Source organism: Culex quinquefasciatus, chromosome 3 (assembly GCF_015732765.1).
Source record: "Culex quinquefasciatus strain JHB chromosome 3, VPISU_Cqui_1.0_pri_paternal, whole genome shotgun sequence".
Lineage (NCBI taxonomy): Eukaryota > Metazoa > Arthropoda > Insecta > Diptera > Culicidae > Culex > Culex quinquefasciatus.
Window position 1 is genome coordinate 1100301 of NC_051863.1, and position 21009 is coordinate 1121309.

Genomic DNA, 21009 nt, shown 5'->3' on the forward strand with positions numbered 1-21009 from the left:
CGTTTTCCGCGTCCCTCCACCACCACCCCTCGTCAACCAACGCCCACCGACGCCCGTCGCGACGCCTCACCCCCCTGCTTGCTGCTTTGCTGTACTGCTGCTGCCTTGCCTGATGAGCACTTCTTTCCTGCCCTGGGTGGAAAATCGATATTGGCGTCGGCCATCGCGACGAGTGCTGCGGACGTGAAAATTTTCACTCTTTGCAATTTAGTGCATAATTCGGGCTGATTTCGTGCAGAAAACGGCAGGTAAGTGCATTTAGTGGTCAATTGTTGTCGGCGTGCATCCGCGGCGACTGGTTTCTATTTTTGTAAACTTCACGCAGGTGCGTAACGCGAAAATTTAACTGGGCTTGCTCAGCAAAATGTTGTCTGTTTTGTAAGAATAGGGCAAACTCAGAATTTTTCCTGTGCGATGTGCGCTCAATCGCTCTCGGATTCGGGGTCCGCGCGCTCCGACGCCGCCGTGGAAATCGCCGCGTGCTCGCGGCATCCTTCACGGAGTAAACAAACCATATTTCGGTGGGGTCAGTGTATGTTTTGGTCTTTGGTCTCGGGACCGTGTTTCGGGGCAGCAGTGCGCGGCCATAATGGCTACAAAAGGGCAGCGTGAAAAATTCACCAAGATGGGGGACGTCGTCGTCGTTCGTCACGGCGTGAAAAGTGACCGTGAAAGTGGTGACGGGGTGTCGTGAAAAAAAGCCAGACCATATGGCACGGATCTCCGGGGTTCCGTCGAACATGACCCTCCAGCGATCCGGAGTGGCCAAGGAGGGATTTTCTTCCTTCGGAGATCCCCCGCAAATTTCCTTCAAGTTTCGTGAGTGTGAGTGAGTGTGGTGAGCTAGTGCGGGCAGTCGAGTGTAAATTTCAATCATGACATGTTAAACAATATGCTGAGTTTCCCTCAATGAAAAAAAACTAAATCAAACCCTTACTCGGGGCTACGATAACAGACGCGTATCCTGTTTTCAATGGGCAAAAGCATAAGGAGGAAAAAAAGGGTCGTTCCAACACCAACACTACCAACGAACCAACCATGCTATCCGATCCAGGAGAGCAAAATGAGAACGCGTGTGGTGCCAGATTGTAAACATAAAAGCATGGGCCAACCCGAGCGGGTGGAAATTACTGGAAAAGTACATGTTTTGTGAGAAGATCGGGATTAGCTTGGTTCGAAAATAACAAAATTTGTTATTTGAACATACTTCACTCCAGGCTCTTCGAAAAATTTCATTTCGGATAATCGAATCACAAAATATAATAATATTTAATCACTAGGGTTTTTTTTTGTTTAAACATTGAATTTACGAGCCACGGTTTAAACATTTGAATGAAAAAAGTGTTTAAAAAGTGTACCTTGGGTCCACGACGTCCTTTGGCGAAGCATCAATTTGGGTCCCCACCATTTGCATTTTGGTAAATTTAGGTTATTTTTCAATTATTGCTTCAAATAATTTTGATAGTATAATCGCAATCCATTTTAAATCCTTTGCGGTCGTACAAAGGGTAATTGTGCTCAGGAAACTATGCTTTATCGCTGTGAACAATAATATCCCTAATTTAGGCTTAATTTTAGGACCCAATTGGAGACCTAAATGTGGTTAAATGGTTAAAATCAGAATAACAGTTTTTTATGATTTATTTTCCAAAATAATTAAGGTAGATTGAATTGAAAACTTATTGTAAGAATTAAGTTGGCTGAATAGATTTAATAAAATCGATAATGATAGCAGGGTTTTGTTTGCTTTTAATTTATGTTTCAGATAAATGCACACAATTGAATGCTCAATCCCGATGAGTTTTGCTAAAACAACTTAACTTAACATTCAACAAAGAATTTTCCCGGATTCGTAAAATATAAAGCTGATTTGGCATTGGATTTCGTTTCGGTGTGATTAGAAAAAATAAAAAAAATCCTTCTTCAAAATTAAAAAAATAAAAGCAATAATTTTTAAACATGCACCGGCAGAACCAAATTTCGTAAAAATCAATTAAAAATCATTCAAAATCTAGCGCAATTCATGTTGAAACTTATTTTAATGGTAATAATAATAGCATTATATTTGATAAAAAAAATATGAAGTTAAGAAATTTTTATTAATTTTTAATGATTCGCCTATACGATGCTTGGAAATATTTTTTATGCTTTTATTTTTTTAGATTATGTTTTGCATCGATTTTTTTTTTTTTTACAAGGGAGCGGCCGTGGCTGACTGGTCACGATGTTCGCTTTGTAAGCGAATGATCCTGGGTTCGATTCCCATCTACTCCCAACGAGAAAGTATAGGAAATATAAATCTTGAAACTCTGAACATGAACGAAAAATCAAAATCGCTCGAGTCGGGGTTCGATCCCCCGTCCTTTGGATTGGTAAGCAAAAATGCTAACCACTATGCCTTCGGGACTTGGTGAGCTATGACTGGAATTAGGAATACTGTTACTATCAACTATATACGCGCTGGGTCCTTGTCCATTTGACAAGGGTTCGGAAGGTCTAAATAACGTTTGTATCCGATTGATCCAAACGTTCTTCAGGGCGGGGCTTGTCGATAAAGCTGAAGTACCTCGCGCTCGGCTAGCCAGCGTAGAAATGGGTCACCGAAGCTCGGCAGAGCTAACATCTTCCAAATGCCTATGCGAGTTATTTGCATGTATAGAATGTAGATCTAAAAAATACATGGAAACAACTCAATTTGTAAGAAGCGACCGCGTGGTCCCGTTTGGTTGGTTGCACACACACACACACACATGTTTTGCATCGATTTTTTTACAATTGTATTTTTTGATTTAAACATGAATTAAAACATTAAATGGAATTCCATATTCTACAAAGTTATTATTTTTTAATACATTTTCCAGGCAATAAAAGTTTGAATAGTTTCTCATTATCAGAGCTTTTTTGACGATTCAAAAAGTTAATGTGTAAATAACACTTGAAAAGCCAGAATAATCTGAACGTGTAGCAATTTTGCAACACCGGTTAAGCAAAATCTGAAAAAGTGATGATCAGAGCAGCTTGTGTGCTCTGAAAAACATAATTTACAATTTACAGCAGTTTTCCTATTTCAAAAATCTAGAATTTTGAAAAAGCGTAGGGAAATTTCAATGCACGAAAATGCTTATAATTCAAAGCCCATTTTTTTATCTCGAGAATGTCAGAATTTCATAAGAAAAGTAAATGTATAATTGTCAAGATTACTCCTGTTTCAAAGAAGCTAAATCATTTTTTTCTGAATTTTACGGATTTTGATTCACAGCCAAGTTAACGTGAAAATAACAAATAGTGGGACATTTTTTAGTCTGGAAGGTAGGGCTTAAACTTCATTATATAACGAACCAAACTTTAATGCTGTATTTATTTTAAAATCTCTTCTAGAACTCCTTGTACTTTGTGCCACTTGAGCACCCCTTCTTTGATGACAAAATAAATTTAGCATTAATTATAAATTTTCAAGAACACTTCGGTAGAAATATTTATGAAATTGATTTTGACGCCTCTGAATATTTTTTTTATATGTTAAACCAAATTATCTAGTTATTTATAATTCAACATTATATTTTGGCGCCCTATCTGTTTGAAATATTTAATGAGGATGCTATGACTGACATTAAAAATAATACAATCACCGATTTCGACGCCCTAGGTGGTCGCCAACTGCGCCAACCCCTAGCTACGGCGCTGATCATTAGTTTCCAAAGTACCTAAGTATTGACGAAAATTTATTTTTTGCAAAAAATAAATAAATTCGGTGCTGTAACATGCTACATATGGTTATCAATGCAGAAAAAAAAGAGTTTTAGATTCATTGAAATTTTCAAAAGATTTTTTGCCCCTTGATTTTTCAGCGGTAAATTGATAAAATTTACCGTTTCGAATCTAAAGGTATAAATTTTTGAATTCTTTTAGTATGTTTTGCATTTAAAAAAAAACTTATAGAAAGAAAAACATCATGAATTTTTTTTTTGAAAAGCTGAGAAATTTTCCAAGAATTTTCTCTCCGAAACATTGAAAATCGGACATTTAGTTTCTGAGATGCAGCCTCACAAATAATTCGAAACAATGAAAATTTAATTTTCTACGTGTCACCTAATTATCTTGTTATTCTCAACTGACTATATCTCAGAAACTAATTTTTCCGATTTTCAATGTTAAAAATTGAAACCTTTGCGAAATTTTCTGATCTAAAAAAAAAACATATCTCAAAAATGTTATAATGTGGTCCATACTTTGAAATTATAAAAAAATATCCAGTCGATCTTTTTACTTGATAAACAAAATATTCTATCTATATTCTGTATTTAATGTAGTAATTCATTTCGTTTTGTTATTTCCACCAACCCGGAATAAACGAAAGAGACGAATCAAGTTTAAAGAGCCCTCTGATTCACACACACACACTAATAAAATCCCGTGGCATTGCACTTGCCAGAAGCAACATAAAAAGATAGAGCATAACTGTTCCCCCTAGTCCTGTTGTTCGTGCATGCACGCGTCGTCGTCTCACTTCCTCTAGTGGCCAGCACTGGAACTACAGCTTAAATAAAGGACGCACGCGTTGTCCCCTTCGTTTTGGAACATGTTAAAAGGACTTATTCCGACCAAACTCGACAGGGGTGCGCAACTATAATCACCCCGTGGCCATGTCGCGCTTATCTTAACTTGCGTGACTCAAATTTTGCACCCTCTTTTTCAGTCGGTGAAAAGCAGCAGCAAAGGAAGTAACATCAGCAGCAGCAACCATGAACTCGGTGGAAGCGATGGATTTGATCGACGAGGACCACCTCACGGGGTCGGAGGACGACGATGACGACGATAATCCGAGCAGTCCCGGAAGTGCGTACGACGACGGGAACCTGATCAATGTGGCCATGGAGAACGAGGTGACGGCCCAGCTGGTGGCGGCCGGCGTGGTCGGAGTGGCTGCCGCGGCGGCCATCACATCGTCCAAGAAGAAAAAGCGACCGCACTCGTTCGAGACGAATCCTTCCATCCGGAAAAGGCAGCAGAACCGGCTGCTGAGGAAGTTGAGGGTGAGTACGGTGGGGTCAACTGTGTCGGGAAGAATTATTCACTTTAAAACTGAGCAACTCTCTACGAAATCGGCCGATTTCGACCATTTTTATTTTTTGTATTTTTTTATTTGACTCAAACTTTGTGGGGGCCTTCCCTATGACCAAATAAGCTATTTTGCGTCATTGGTTCACCCATACAAGTCTCCATACAATTTTGGCTGCTATCCATACAAAAAAATGGTATGTAAATATTCAAACAGCTGTAACTTTTGAGTGAATTTTCTGATCAATTTGGTGTCTTCGGCAAAGTTTTAGGTATTGTTGAGGACTTTTGAGAAAAAAATAGGTACACGGAAAAAAAATTTGCAGATTTTTTTATCAACTTGATTTTCGTGATTTTTTTATATGTTTTAGGGGACAAAAATCCGCAACTTTTGAGCCATAGAGAAACATGGTCAAAAAATCTGTCGCCGAGTTATGAATTTTTGAAAAAATTGTGATTTTTGGAAAAAATCGAAGTTTCATGCAAAAACAAGTTTGATATTACAGTCATCCCACATATTCGGAACGGTTTCCAGATCGGCCAATGTTCAAAAAATCATAGCAAATCGATAATTGAACTTAATGTTTCGCTTTTACCTTCATTTGAAAGCTTTTCTTGCGATCTTTCGAATGCTGTATCGAACATCTGCAAATTTTAACTTTTATATGAAGTTTTTGAAGAATTACTTTGACCCTTGAAATCCACAAATTCGGAACACTTTTTTCTTACGAATGTAAACTTTGGATTTCTCCAGGAGTACATATTTATTACCAAATAATGACTTCACACACTGAAACCAATGAAACTCAAGCTTAGTGATGTTTAATACATGGTTTGATAACTTTTTTTGTGGAAATAGCAGGTAAATTCAGGTGTTCCACAATTGTGGGAGGCACAATAACATCCCACAATTATGAAACAGGCCATTTGGAGGCAGTGTTTTGCTGCTGTGGACAAAATAGTCTTGGAATGAAGTTTTTTGTTCAAAAAGTCCTACTTTTACTATTGAAATAGCAAGATAATGTCCAAATGAAGGTTCTAAAAATAGTAAGGTCGACAGAAAAGCTACTTTTGGCATGCTATTGACAAATTATCATTAAAGTGTTCCGAATTTGTGGGTGTTCCGAATAATTTGAAAGAAAATTTCCGAAAAAGAGATAGTTTGAAGATATAGCAGTTCAATTTTAGCCATGAGCATTTCTTTTTAAAAATAAAATTTGATAATTGTCTAAAACATTGAAGTTGGACCTTTGCTATAGAACCGCTTTAAGAAAGAAACTCGAAAATTGAAGTTTTCTTAATATTTTGAATAAAACATTTTCTTAATGAAATCAAAATTGTCTTTTCAATCACGTAAATCATCTTTTCAAATGACGTTATTCAAGCCCTTTTAAAATGTTAGTCTTGATTTATTTTTTTTTCAAAATATTTTTTTCGAAAAAATCGGAAAATTTCCCGAATGTTTCATGTATTAACATTGAAAATCGGACCATTAATTGCTGAGATATCGTCATTAGAAAATGGTGGGCTGTTTGGGTGAGACTTAGAAAACTTCAATTTTTGTGTTTATTTTTCTTTAAGCCGCTGTATCTCAGCAACCAGAGGTCCAATCTGCAATGTCTATTAGACAATTTTATAGCAAATTTTCTGAACTTTTCAAAAAAAAATATTTTTAGAAATGGTCACTCATGGTCACTATTTTTAAAAATTGTAAAACTGCAAATATTGCGCTAAAATCAAACTTTCGGTGGCTATATCTTGAAAACGGAGCCCTTTATCAAAAAATCTGTAAAGTACTTTTCGATTGCAAATTCAATTTTGCATTAAAAAGTAATGTCAAACTTGTTTTTGCATGAAACTTCGATTTTTTCTAAAAATCACTATTTTTTCAAAAATTCATAACTCGGCGGCAGATTTTTGACCATGTTTCTCTATGGCTCAAAAGTTGCGGATTTTTGTCCCCTAAAACATATCAAAAAATCACGAAAATCAAAAAATACGTATTTTGGGAAATTGAGTTTTAATGAAAAAAAAGTTGATAAAAAAAATCCGCAATTTTTTTTCCGTGTACCTATTTTTTTCTCAAAAGTCCTCATTAATACCTACAACTTTGCCGAAGACACCAAATTGATCAGAAAATTCACTCAAAAGTTACAGCTGTTTGAATATTTACATACCATTTTTGTATGGACAGCTGCCAACATTGTATGGAGACTTGTATGGGTGAACCAATGACACAAAATAGCATATTTGGTCATAGGGAAGGCCCCCACAAAGTTTGAGCCAAATAAAAAAATACAAATAAAATCCATTTCCGGTTTTGGTAGAGAATTGCTCCACTGTTAGGCACGCAGCGACTCCATTGAAGTTGAATAGTGGAGGCACATGGTGCTTTAAAATAATGTACTCTGTACAAGAGTTTGTTTGTTCTAAGTCCATGCGGCTCCACATAGTAACATATAATCAAAATAAAAAAAATCTCGGAAAATATATAGGAGGGACCATGAAAATTATTTGCAGTAATTTTAGAGATTTTTTAATCTCTAATATAGTTAATGAACTCTCCTTAGAGTTTAGCAAAACCGCTCTTTTTTAGGAGCCGCTCATTTTCGTTCGCTCTTTAAAAAGAGCTGCTCTTTTGAACGGCTCTATCGCTCTTTTTTCAAAATTTGAATGAATAAGGTTTTTTCAAGAATCGTGTGATTTTATAAGTTATTTCACAATGGACTTATAAATTTGGCCATAGCAAATATTTTTTAAAGTGTGGGTCATTCCATCTGAAGCGGAACAGCATTTGAAAATTACCCTCTCCGATCCAGCTCAAATTTGGCAGAGCTGTTGATACTATCAAAACATGCAAGAATCCCGAATTTCATCCAAATCGGACCACCCCCTTCATTTTTGTACCTCCCCAAAAAATCGACTTTTTGGCGATTTTTGACCAAACCTTCAAGTTTCAAACGACGATAACTCAGGAACTACAAATCTTAGAGGGTCGGTCTTAGACTCAATTTTGAAGGAAATTGGACGTAGAATCCATTTCCGTGATCAAAATGTTGATTAAGATATTTTGTCTACCTGTATTGCGTAATTGAAAACTTTAAACGGCCGTATCTCAAAACACCCCAACTTATTTTTTTTATTTGACCTCACCATCGTGTTCCCCGGCCAATTTTACATAAGAATCACTTATCGACAAAAAGGAATATGTTTCGTTCCAGAGATATCGAATTTTAAAGTTTTGTGTTTTCGAGATTACCTACATCAGCTTCATTCGCCGCATCTGCTAGAAGCACACAGGCGGGCTGATCAATAACTGCTACCTGGTAATTTATTGAAATAATATTTCATCATAAATAATCTTTATCAAATTGGGCAAAAATTTACTGTATAACACTGTAGGAAACTGGAGTTGAATCACGAATGTTTACCTGCTCAAAAAAATGAATGAAGTGAATCTCTGTGCTAACCCACAGGACAGAGCAATAACGACACACAGTAAAGGGCAGAATTGGATTCCGACGGAGCGAGCAGGAAAATGCAATTAATCTTGTTAGTAACACTGAACAATAAGTACACGATACATTACTGAGTAAAAATATGAACAAAAATTAATAAAATTTGTTGATACGTTGTACTCTAGTGAAGGACGATCACAAGGAGTAGGAAAAGGATTTCTGGAAAGTATAAAACTGAAAAATGTAAGAAAATCACAAAGTTTGATCTGCTGCAAAGCGGCTAATTCCCCAAATTTAGTTGCGATGATTTCGACACCGTCCGAACAACAGTATTTTTTTCCTTACATTATTCTTGGATTCTTTTAATCAAATGGAGCTGGCTCACAATATTAAAATTGATTTAATATGATCAATCTTTTAAACCATAAATAGGATTTGCCAAATTATGGTAAAGTGTCAATAATGAACTATAATAATAATAATAATAAAGCAGGTTTTGGGGTTTTTGCTGAATGGCACTATTTTGCTACCGCTCATGATGAAGGCCCTAGTCATGGCCTCGGAGGTACTCTAAAACGGTTAGCAACACGTAAAATAACCCAATAAATATTCCTTTCACAAAAATAGATTGATCAAGGTAGGGAACAGCATCTAATTCCAGCGTTCCTCTTATGTTGCCATATCAGCGCTTTGGCATTCAATTACAGCTGATTAAAAGCGTTTTCAACTGAAATCGAGTGATAAATAGCTCAATAAGAAGTGAACAAGCAAGTTTCTATCAAAAGTTTTGCAAAATTTGTTGTTTAAATAGTGAAAATGAGCAAATTGGACGAAACTAGGAGCGAGGACTTAACCTGCCAAACATACCAGAATTTCCCTATTAGCCATTTGAATAAATATTTGCGTAAAATTATGAAAATATAAATTAAATTAATCATCTCCTAGAACACCAGGTAGCAGTTATTGATCAGCCCGCCTGTGTGCTTCTAGCAGATGCGGCGAATGAAGCTGATGTAGGTAGTCTCGAAAACACAAAACTTTAAAATTCGATATCTCTGGAACGAAACATATTCCTTTTGGTCGATAAGTGATTCTTATGTAAAATTGGCCGGAGAACACGATGGTGAGGTCAAATTAAAAATATAAGTTGGGGTGTTTTGAGATACGGCCGTTTAAAGTTTTCAATTGCGCAATACAGGTAGAAAAAATAAATTAATCAAAAATTTGACCACAGAAATGGATTCTACGTCCAATTTCCTTCAAAATTGAGTCTAAGACCGACCCTCTAAGATTTGTGGTTCCTGAGTTATCGTCGTTTGAAACTTGAAGGTTTGGTCAAAAATCGCCAAAAAGTCGATTTTTTGGGGAGGTACAAAAATTGAGGGGGTGGTCCGATTTTGATGAAATTCGGGATTCTTGCATGTTTTGATAGTATTAACAGCTCTGCCAAATTTGAGCAGGATCGGAGAGGGTAATTTTCAAATTTGCACTTTTTCGTGCACAGTTGAGATGGAATGACCCGTGTATGTTCCTCAACTCTGGCCAAAGTCGCAAAAAAATAATAAAAAGACATTTTAATGAAAAAGACATCCCCAGAAGTTTTGCAATCATTAGTTTTCAAAATATCGAAGTATCGATGAACTTTTTTTTTAAACCGAAAAAAAACTTTTGCATTAGATACTGTACAACGGAATTTCACCAAAAATCAGCATATTTTTGATCGATCCGAAAATGCTTTTTAATTTATTTTCAGTGGATAAGACTTCTATTTTTATTAAAATTTTGAAGTTTTTTACTTTAATGAACAATCAGTTGCACACTGAAAAGTTTATTTCATTTTGTTGAGAAAATCGTTTACTTTTGGGATTAATTTTTATATGCATTGAAATTTTTGAAATTGACCGGAGTTTAAAAAAAACCGCGGTTCTTTTTTTTTGTGAGCCACGGTTCGTTCGCTCTTTTAAGCGAACCGGCTCTTTGAGCGGTTCGCTCTTTTTTTTTGCCCACCTTTATTACATTTTACAATATTCAATGCTTCAGAATCTTGAAAAGTAGCTTGAAATTTGATCATATTACCTTGAAAAAAAATTACAAATTTCCCCATACTGTTATGAAAAATTGGTCAGTGGTTCTAAAATTTAAAAATAACAACAAATTTAGTAAGGACTGCAATTTTTTTTATTCACATTTTATAGTATCACACGAATAATGCGATCAATGATTGAATGACATTTCATATGGTATAACTTGAGTTGTTGTTGTCTTACTTAAATTTGGCATTCTCTTAATATTATCTGGTTGATAACATTTTTGGGGATGTTAATATTTTTTCTTTTATTATATATGGTCATGGTATCTAATAACAAAATCAGATATGTTTACAACATTTTGATATTCCACCTGCCCGGAAATAGCTGAGAATACCTAGAAAATGTTTTACAAAAATATAAGCGACCAGACCTACTGCATTGGGTTTATCGCTGAGAGGATTCTATGATACGTTCACTATTCACAAAATCTACCAGGAAGTTAAGATGCGTGGACATACCGTACCAAACGCTTCAGTTTGTAGCTACTTAAGTGTTATGTGGAAACCCACAGCAGATAGATGGAAATGAAATGTTACTCTAGTATTGTTTTTTGCTTTAATTAGACATGATGTTAATCTGCTGTTATGTTTTAAAAATATACCCAAGGTTTAGAATCGCAATGACAAGCTTTTCAGAATTGGGTTATTCATATTTTAGATAAATATAACATGTCTAATATCAGAGGTTCTGAATTTTCCAGAAAATATGAGAAAAAATAGGAATTTGCAAATATTTATTTTGCATACAAAACTAAAACAATTTAAAAAACAACATTTTAAAAAAATCTCTACAGTCCAGTTTCTATTTTTATCAGACATGTTGTAATACAACTTGTAATAGTTTTGAAAATTAGTTTTTTTAAGAGATTTTTTTTAATCTCAAAATTTTGTAAATAACTTTAATGTTATATTAATTAAATTTTTGGTTATCAAAATATCATTTTGGTATATTGAAAATATTCAAAAAAAATTGTTGTTTTAAAAGTAAGGCCATTGCAAATATTTTTCGAAGTTTATGTTCCTCGACTCTGGCCGAAGTCAAGGGGGTGGCAAAAAATAAAATAAAAAAAGTTGAAAAATTGAAACCACAAGCCATGGTATTAACATTTCAATGAAAAAAGTGTTTTAAAATACATTTAACACCTGCCCTATTGTTTTGCAATTTAGAAGTTTGCTGAAAAAAAATTGCCCCCTGAATTTTTGGACTGAATTTGAAGGGGTAGCGACATAATTCGAAAAATATTATTCTAACGGCCTAAATGGAATTGGTATTGTTAAAAAATATTTCCAGCGTTTTTTTTAAAGGACCTATAAGCTATTGTATTTCAAATGTTTATAGGACCATATAAAAAAACTCAGAATTTTAAGAATTTTAAAAATTAAACAATTAGCTGTAATTCCAAAACTGGAGCAAAACAATTTAAATTGGACAAAGATTAACCGAGTCGTATTTCCTCCCCAAAGCAAACAATCTTCGAGTACGCAACGCGCGTGGGCCAACAAGCGGTCGTCCTGGTCGCCACTCCCGGCAAGCCCAACAACATATTCAAAGTGTTCGGCGCGAAACCGCTGGAGGACGTGCTGAAAAATCTCCGCCCAAACGTGATGGACAAGCTGGACGAAGCGCTGGCCGCCCAGGCCCCACCCCGCGTTCAGGACGACCCGTCGCTGTTCGAGCTGCCCCCGCTGATCATCGACGGAATCCCGACCCCGGTGGAGAAGATGACCCAGGCCCAGCTGCGGGCGTTCATTCCGCTGATGCTGAAGTACTCGACGGGGCGCGGGAAGCCGGGCTGGGGTCGCGATTCGACACGTCCGGGCTGGTGGCCGAAGGAGCTGCCGTGGGCGAACGTGCGGATGGACGCCCGGTCCGAGGACGAAAAGCAGAAGGTTCGTTTGAGTTGTGGGGGGGTTGTTTGTGGAGATTGGCGATTGAACGTATATCTTTTTGTTTGGTAATGTCTACAGATTAGCTGGACACACGCGCTGCGGAAAATTGTCATCAACTGCTACAAATATCACGGTCGGGAGGATCTGCTGCCAGCGTTCAGCGAGGAGGACGAAAAGGCCAACGCGCTTGCGACCGCAAACTCCAACGTAAGTATCATACTGTTGATTTCTCAATCTTATACTATAAACTAACGTAAAATTTATTAAATTACTTTGAAATTTAAAATTTCCACTAACCCTGGACGATGGGACTCTTTGTTTACCGACTTCAAATCCTGTACGATAAACATAGGTTGAACAGATCAAGATTCAGAACACAAACGTTATCACAACGAGTCCGACCATCGTCAGCAGCAATGCTACGGCGGTGGCCAGCAGTAGCACAACCGGCCAGCAGATCATCATCCAGCAGCAGTCCAGCGGGACGCCGACGATCGTGACGACGGGCGGCGCCCAGGCGCAAACCCAGACCACCCACCAGATCATCAAGGAAATGTCCGACGGCACAATCCAGATTCAGCAGCAACCCTCGCCCACGCAGACCCTGAACGCGCAGGTTTGCCTCGACTCGATGGCGCTAAGCGATGTGGATGTTCGTACTAATCCTCCTACCAGAATATTGTTGTTGTGCAGTTTTGGTTTTTACTTTTTTTTTTTTTTATTTGAGTTGACATGGTTTGTTCTGATTGAAGATTGTTTTATTTTGAAATTATGTTGCTTTTCTTTGATTTGAGCATGAAGGTGTTACTTCACTTTGTCGTGCAGCAGAGTTGTAAAGTATTTCTTCTTTCCTACCTTCTCTAGTACACGCACACAGTTCTCCAGACCATCCAGAACGCCGACGGCACGGTCTCCATCATCCAGGTTGATCCCAACAATCCAATCATCACACTTCCAGACGGAACCACTGCACAAGTACAAGGAATCGCAACGGTAATAAAACAACTTTAAATCTGCATTATACAATGTATTACAATCAAACACTGTCTTTGTTCACAGCTACAAGCCCAAAACGATAACAACGTGCACACAATTCAAACCATTTCGGACGCACAGGGTGAAAGCATGTCGGTGGATCTGACCGAGGCCACGTTGGGCCAGGATGGCCAGCTCATCATCACCGGAGAGGATGGTCAAGGTATAACCAATTCAAATTTATTCTTCAAAAGTCCAAAAATCTAAACGTCGTCAAAATTTCCACAGAGTACTCCTACTCGGGCTTCCCGGTGAACGTCAGCGGCATGATTACGGTGCCGGTGTCCGCGCAGATGTACCAGACCATGGTGGCCAACATGCTTCCGAACGGGGATGGAACCGTGTGCATAACCCCGATGCAGGTACCTAACCATCAAGGCTCTTCGCTAAACCTAAACACTAGAACGACAGTTTCCTCCCAAAACGTGACCATTTCAACCAACAGCACTAGCAGTACCAGTAATGTCAGTAATGTTACCAACAGTCTCTTCCCCCTGACCAACACTAGCTTTAATCTCAATAGTTTAAAGAGGCCACGAACCGTACCTAACATGGCCGCCACCAATGCCAACATGGCGGCCAACTTTGCCAGCCTGTTCAACCAGCAAGCATTGGCCCAACAATCGGCGAACCAAAGCAAAAAACCAAATGTGATATCAACCAACAATAACAGTAGCTTAAACAACAACAACCCCCTCAAAATAACTATCGCCAAAGATCTGTTCGAAGCCGGGGACAAAACAATCCCAAAGCCAACCCCTGTCCTTCCCCCGGGCGTCGTAATCCTCAACGCCAAAGATCTCCTTAACGAAAGCCTTCCCGCGCTGCTCGAGAAGCAAGTTCAGCTGGTCCGGGCCGAGCTCGAGGCTGCCCAGCAGAGGCCACGCAGCGTAACGACCGTGCTGGACAGTTTGCCCTCGAGTCCCGCTAGCAGCCCTCCGCTGTTGGACACCAAAGACATAACCATCACGAGAATTTAGAGTGCCTTTCCCATCTAACATTACTGACATTTCTAGAATGAATCATACTGTTGTTTTACAGACTGAATACTAACTAACCCCGAGACCATCCCCAGCACTTCTTTCTTTATCCCGTAATTTTTTTTTGTAATTTAGAAATTTTAAGTAACGTTGATTACCGGTAGCTTTGGTTTGTTACTTTATTTAGAGAGTATATTTTTGGGGTCGTTCCATTTGAAGTGTGCAAAAAAAATGAAACTGAATTTTCTGATCAAGCTCAAATAGGGGTTCATCAAAACATATTAGTTCTGATTTTTGATCTGATCTTACAATATTTAGGTGCTTTTCAAAAAATAGTATTGATTCCAAAATTTTCTAAATATTTTTTCAAAAAGATCACACAGAAACAAAAATCATGGTAATATTACATCTGGGAAGGGGTACATCTTTTATGTCAGAAAAAAGGTGTAATTTTACCTCTGGAAATTTGAAATTTTACCACTTTTCTGGTGTAATGTCACTTTTTCAGTCTAAATTGAGGTAAAATTACATCATAAAAGAGGTAATATTGAACCTTCCAAAATTACAGCTTCCAAATTTACATTATTTTTTCTGTGCAGAAAATTTCAAAAATGTTTTATTTTGTAGCATTACAAATTATAGAATTTGAAAACTTCACTTTTCCTGATTGTTTTTCTTGTATTCGCTGGGTGTCAGCGACCAGGGGTCTAAAATTGAATGTTTCTTAGACGAAATTTTCGAAAATTTTCTGAACGTTTCACAAAAATATTTCCAGAAATCGTCACTCAAGGGCACAATTTCTGTTAAGTGCTTTTCGATTGCAAATCCAAATTTACATTTAAAACTTTTGCCAAAAAAAATCCCATAAAACATTTAAAAAATCTCTTAAATAAAAACAACGGATTTTGGGAAATTGATTTTCTGCAAAAAAAATTAAAAATCAGTAAAAAAAATACGTGTACTCAGGCCTTTGCAAATATTTTTCAAAGTTTGTGTGCGGCCCTGGCCGGGGTCGAGGGAGAGGGGGTAAAAAAAACGAAAATTGTACTGACAAGCCATAGCCTCAACATTTGAATGAAAAAAGTGTTTTAAAATGCATTTTACACTAGTTCAATTGTTTTGCAATCATTTGTTTCAAAAAATATCAAGAAAACAAAAAAAATAGCGAAAAAAAACTTTTTGTGCTACTTACAGTTTTAAATAACACCAAACATGATTTATTTTAGTTTTTTGAAAAAAATATTTTTGCCCCCTGATTTTTCGCTCCGATTTTGAAGGGTCCCCCGGGGTGCCGAAAACTTTTTAAAATATTTGTACCAGCCTAATTTGTTTCTGAATAGTCCACATCAATGTCTAAAACTTTTCAAAAAAAAAAAAAAAACTTTCCAAAGACACCAAATTGATCAGAAAAATTTCTTCAATAGATTCAGATTTTCGAATATTTATGGTCCATTTTTGTATGGACAGCTGCCAAAAATGTATGGAGACTTGAATGGGTGGATAGGAAAAGCCCAAATACAAAAATACAAATAAAACCCATTTCCGGAATTCGGGGAGAATTGTATTTATTACTTTTTCTATGCTCTATATCCAGAACCGTCATTGAAAGATGACAGTCTTTTCTCACAAAGGTGATGTTGTGCATGTTTTTGCATACGATTCCAACATCGGATTTTTTTTCTGTGTTATTTTCAAGATCAATTGCTTATAAACTCTAGCTTGTTAAACTGAAATAATTATTTAATTGTCGTTAACAATGATCTAGTTTTCTTGATTTTTTCACATAAGTATTTCTTGATATTTTGTTTATTGCAAATTTCATAAATCTAATCCTTATATTTCTTTCAGTGTTTTTATTCTTTAGAAAATTAGCTTCCCTGCAATTTTTTTTTCAGAATGTTGGCATTCTTTCAAGCATAAACTGCATCAACAACTTATGAATTAGTTATTCTTCAAGATTATAAAATCCTATGAAGAAACCCGAATCTTAGGAAAAACATATTTTGAATTTCAAATAAAATTTGTAAATTCATTCAAACTGAAAAAAATTGTCACGTTTCTGTACTGTTTTTTTTTTTAAATGACACGGAGTTTTGTGCAAAATGAAAAAATCTTCCAAAAATGTTGAAGAGTTTTTATCTAAATCAAAATATTAGAGTTTTTGGAGCAGTCATGATACCGTGAAAATATTTATTCATATTTATTTTGTCAACAAAACTTATGTGCTGTTCTTTAGCAAACAGAAACAAAAAAATATTTTCAATAATTTTCGAGAAGTTCTGAGATTTTTAAGCTTCAAAGCTATTTATTACTAAGCCACAGAAACGATAGCATAATGGCATTGCTTTACTATGTCAGCATTAAATGTCCAATAAAATTAATGTATTTTTCCCTTTTCAGAAATTTTGTTTTAACGTTCCAAAAAAACATCTTTTTATTTGTTTCAAGATGTTTAAAATAGATTTAAAAATAATCAGCATCGTTTAAATCATTAAAAATGAGTAATCTCTCCACTTGTACTCATTACCTTTGTAGAAAATCAGAACTAAAAAAAAAGTTCTATCTAAACAAATTAAGGATGGAGACTGAAATCCACAATCTCTTTTTTCTGAAAATTAAAACAGTTCGACCAAATTTGTGCTTAACCAGAAAACTTCAATATTGTTGCTGTTTCACTTCGAATAAAATGACCATTTTACATTTATTTCCCCATCAAACAAAGATGTTCATCGATAAACGAAACCAACCAAAAATCACTATTCAATCGATGAATAGTGTAACTAAGTGTTTAACAACTAAAACTTAAACCTAAACGTCGAACGGTCATCATCAATATTTGTAAGATTTTCGACTTTCAATTGCTCGCAATCATAATTCTAGTCAGCAAATGTCTCTCATACGCAGCTAAATCAAAAAGAAAAAATGTTCGGCAGGAATGAAAAATCAAGAAACAAAAGTGCAATAAAAAACAAATTAGAAACGAAACTATTGTGACCATCGGCCCAAGCCATAAACACCGTCGTAGTCCAAAGCTAGCTATTAAAGATTTAAATTTAACGAGCAGTTCAATGATTTTAGTCTTAAGAGTCATGTTTGTTTTCAACTTTTGTGCCATTCTTAGACTATGTTTTGTAGTTTATTCTATTTATTTGTGTCCACGTATGATTTTGTGTGTTTTTTTCTAAGTATTTTATTGATTGTAAGTGTAGAGATGTTTACAGCGAAATAAAAATCATTTTTATTTTATTTAGTTTGTACATTTTTTTACTTTGGTTTTTACTACACAAGGTAATTTGATCCATTTTTGCAATTATGCAATTTTGGAAGTTTGTTTATAAGCTACAGCTAATACCTATTCTCTATCTCTTTCCAGATGTGTGATCTAGTGAGTAGAAAGTTGCTGTAAAATTACATTAGAATTTGTGTTTTATTTAGTTTATTTTTTTTATATTATTTTCAATGCCCTTCTCTGTACTAAATCATGTCGCACTTTCCCTCCAGGTCGAAAACGGAGAAACGATGGAGACAATAACTGTGGGCTCCGGAATGCACCAGATGATGATCCAGGGTGCGCCCGGGACGGATCCTCAGGTACTGCAGGTCATCAGTCTGAAGGACGCCTCAGTGCTGACCAAGGCCATGGCGAGTATCGGCGAACTCAACAAGGACGACGGTACAATCATCGAGCACTAAATGCTACTAGTCAAAAGAAAGTGAGCATCATCAAATGACTTCTCTCTGGGCTGAACTAACTCTCGTTCGAGCGTATCATATCTAGTCATTGCTAAATGGTTTGTTTCATTTGCCATCAGTCAACTAGAATCGCAATTCAATAAGTAAAGTATGTTCTAGTCCTTTCCAGAAAAAGAGCAAACTGTGTAAATATCAAAATTTCAATGTTTTAAACACTTTACATACAGATCTCATTTAAACAATCATCGTTAATTAGATCCATGAAGGAAAAAGCATAAAATCAGTGGATTTTGAATTCTCTCAGCACATAAAAACAGAAACATGTAAATACGGATTGTGCAACTCAAAAATTATTTATATCCAAACTAGTGTAATTTTCAATAGCGTGTAACGGTGTGATTGAAAAGAACAGTGGAAATCTTCTCGACTAGTCATTTTTAGTCTAAATTAGCAGAAAAGATTTCTTTTTCCTGTACGTCGGCAGCTTAAGTTTCTGTACAATATCGAGATGAAATAAGTTAAACTAACGTACTATCTATTCATTAACCTAGTCAAATCACATTGTGTGCAAAGATAATTTATTTTTATTTATTTATTTATTGCTTTAATTTCAACTCCATTCACCCTTTTAACTAATCCCTCAATATCACTGTGAAAATCAAACGAAACAAAAATAATAATACAGCAACATCAACGTGCATAAAAAAAGCAGTCCCGAAAAATTTACTAGACAAAATTTTGAAGCACTAGAGGAAAAGACTGATCCATCCTGAGGGATTAGACAAAAGTAAACACTCCAATATAAAAGCAGCTGTGATTAATGGAATGTATCAATTTCAGTTTTATTTATCAATCAACTTTTTAGTTTAATATCTTATTTATTTATTTATTTATTTATTGTTTACAAAAAAGAGTCAAATATTTATTTTATTTATTCGAATCTAAACATTCACCAATTGTCAAACAGATGCAGCGAGAGGTGGGTTAGGGAAAGCGGTTTGAGAACTATATAGATTTATTTTCATCACCCTTAAATGAATATGAAGCAAACTTGTGGGTAACGCGAATAGCAAAGTTGTACCGGTGTGTAACTTCAGAAAAGTTCCAGAGCAGAGAGTATGCGGTTCAGTTGCCGAAGTGAACAAAATTGCTGTACCCCTCAGCAACTTTCTACTCTATACTCTCGGTGACACGTGACCATAAATGCTAACTGTTCCTTACTGAGATTGCAATACTCCTCTGGTATATTTACCCACCACCCCCGATAGCATTTCATAAAGCATATTTGTATGAAATATGAAATATTTCGAAAGCAAACTATTTTTGTCTCCGTGAACCAAGCTAATGTATTGAACCATCTATGTAAAATATTAAATCATGGGAAAATAAAAAACTAATGATAACACAAATGCACCACTGCTGTTATTTATCCGAAAATTTAGTAATAAATTATTATTTTAAAAAAAATGAAAATCTGTTCTTAGATAAAATTTAAAAATTGTTTGAATGAAAAATAAACTATAAATTTTACTCATGCAACATATTATTCTCTGTGTTTTTGCAAAACAACTTTCATTTGTGTTTATTAAAAAATGACACCCTGTTCCACAAGCGGAAATCGGGTTTTTGGGTTGTTTTAAGCATCTGTGCAAATTTTGAGCGAAATTGATTTAAAATAACCCAGTGATACCCAAGCCTAAATTTGACGAAAAAATGTTTTTCATACAAAAATGACTTTTTTAAATCGCTAATAACTTTTCAGGATCAAGTTTCACAGCGTTGGTAGTTCTAGAAAGTTGTAGGGCATTACATTTCCAATAAGAATCTCACTTTTGGGAATTTTTGAAAAGAAGTAGCGCACCCGCTAACAAAATCGTAAGCAAACTGAGTTTTTCATACATTTTTTCGATTTTTCCCATACAAACTTCACCTTTGAGTATCAACGGGTAAATGTTGACAGTTTTTGCTCATATTTGACATATAGTCCTAAAATAGGTCAAGAAACAATATTCACCGAGGTTTTGAGAAAAAGTCCCATATTCTAGGCACCCTAGTATGCATGACAAAAGCCAATTTTCAAAAAGTTTGTTAACAAATATTTTTATGTTGAGGTCGTCAGTTCAAACACTGGGGTGGAAGGTTCCTTGGAGTAGAAAGAGGTTTGGGTGCTCTCCCCATTCAAGCCTTCGGACTCCTAGGTTCGAGCAGAAACTTGCAAAAGAGACCAAGAAAGACCCGGGGGTCGTTAATGTGGATGGTTTGATTTGAAGAATTTTAAAATTGGGCAACCCCCAAACATTTTGTACTTACTGCCTTTTTTCCCCCAAAAATTTCGACCCAATTTGTAAGGGAGAGGGAGGCGTTTAGAACTTCGATTTGATGATGCGATGTTAACACCAGAGCAATAGGGTATTTTAACCATTAGTGGACCCCCTAGTAGAGCCGAAGCACATTTTTTTACAAATTTTCAATATTTTAAGCACTTTTTCATAACCTTTTGTACAAAACAATTAAATCTGAAGTCTTTTGAACAATTTTGACTATTTGTTTCATCAGTTACTTGTTTTTGAGCAGAAAAATAGTCATTTGAAAAAAAAAATTTGCCTGTTATGGACCCCCTTTTCCTATAGTGGACCCGGGTCCATAATCCGATTGTGGACCCGGGTCCACTATAGGCAAACTGTCATTTTTATATCAAATTTAACCGATATTTGATGTTTTGATGCATGGTGTAGGTCTAATGATAGATATACTGAATAAAAGATGGATTTTGCTCACTTTTCATCATAAACAAATATGTTTTGTT

The 21009-nt window shown here is 35.9% G+C and overlaps 1 protein-coding gene across 4 annotated transcripts; it reads left to right on the plus strand.

Annotated features, from left to right (window-relative positions):
* Positions 1-97: 97 nt before the first annotated feature.
* On the plus strand, positions 98-19612 carry LOC6042667 (DNA-binding protein Ewg). 4 transcript variants are annotated; one of them, XM_038262237.1, is made up of 10 exons: positions 99-248; positions 4697-5033; positions 12070-12495; positions 12574-12702; positions 12848-13147; positions 13360-13488; positions 13555-13693; positions 13759-13892; positions 17884-17895; positions 18012-19612. In XM_038262237.1, the coding sequence occupies exons 2-10, from the start codon at positions 4743-4745 to the stop codon at positions 18201-18203; spliced, it is 1752 nt and encodes a 583-aa protein (XP_038118165.1). In that variant the 5' UTR covers positions 99-248; positions 4697-4742; the 3' UTR covers positions 18204-19612. The 4 variants fall into 4 exon arrangements, with proteins under 4 accessions (XP_038118168.1, XP_038118165.1, XP_038118167.1 ...); XM_038262239.1 differs by lacking the exon at positions 99-248 and adding an exon at positions 537-829; XM_038262238.1 differs by lacking the exon at positions 99-248 and adding an exon at positions 537-825.
* Positions 19613-21009: the final 1397 nt, after the last annotated feature.

Coding starts and splice junctions, on each gene's coding strand:
- LOC6042667 (XM_038262237.1), top strand. CDS start 4,743: ATGAACTCGGTGGAAGCGATGGATTTGATCGACGAGGACCACCTCACG. Junction 12,703..12,847: donor TTGCGACCGCAAACTCCAAC/GTAAGTATCATA, acceptor CGATAAACATAG/GTTGAACAGATCAAGATTCA. Junction 13,148..13,359: donor TGGCGCTAAGCGATGTGGAT/GTTCGTACTAAT, acceptor TACCTTCTCTAG/TACACGCACACAGTTCTCCA.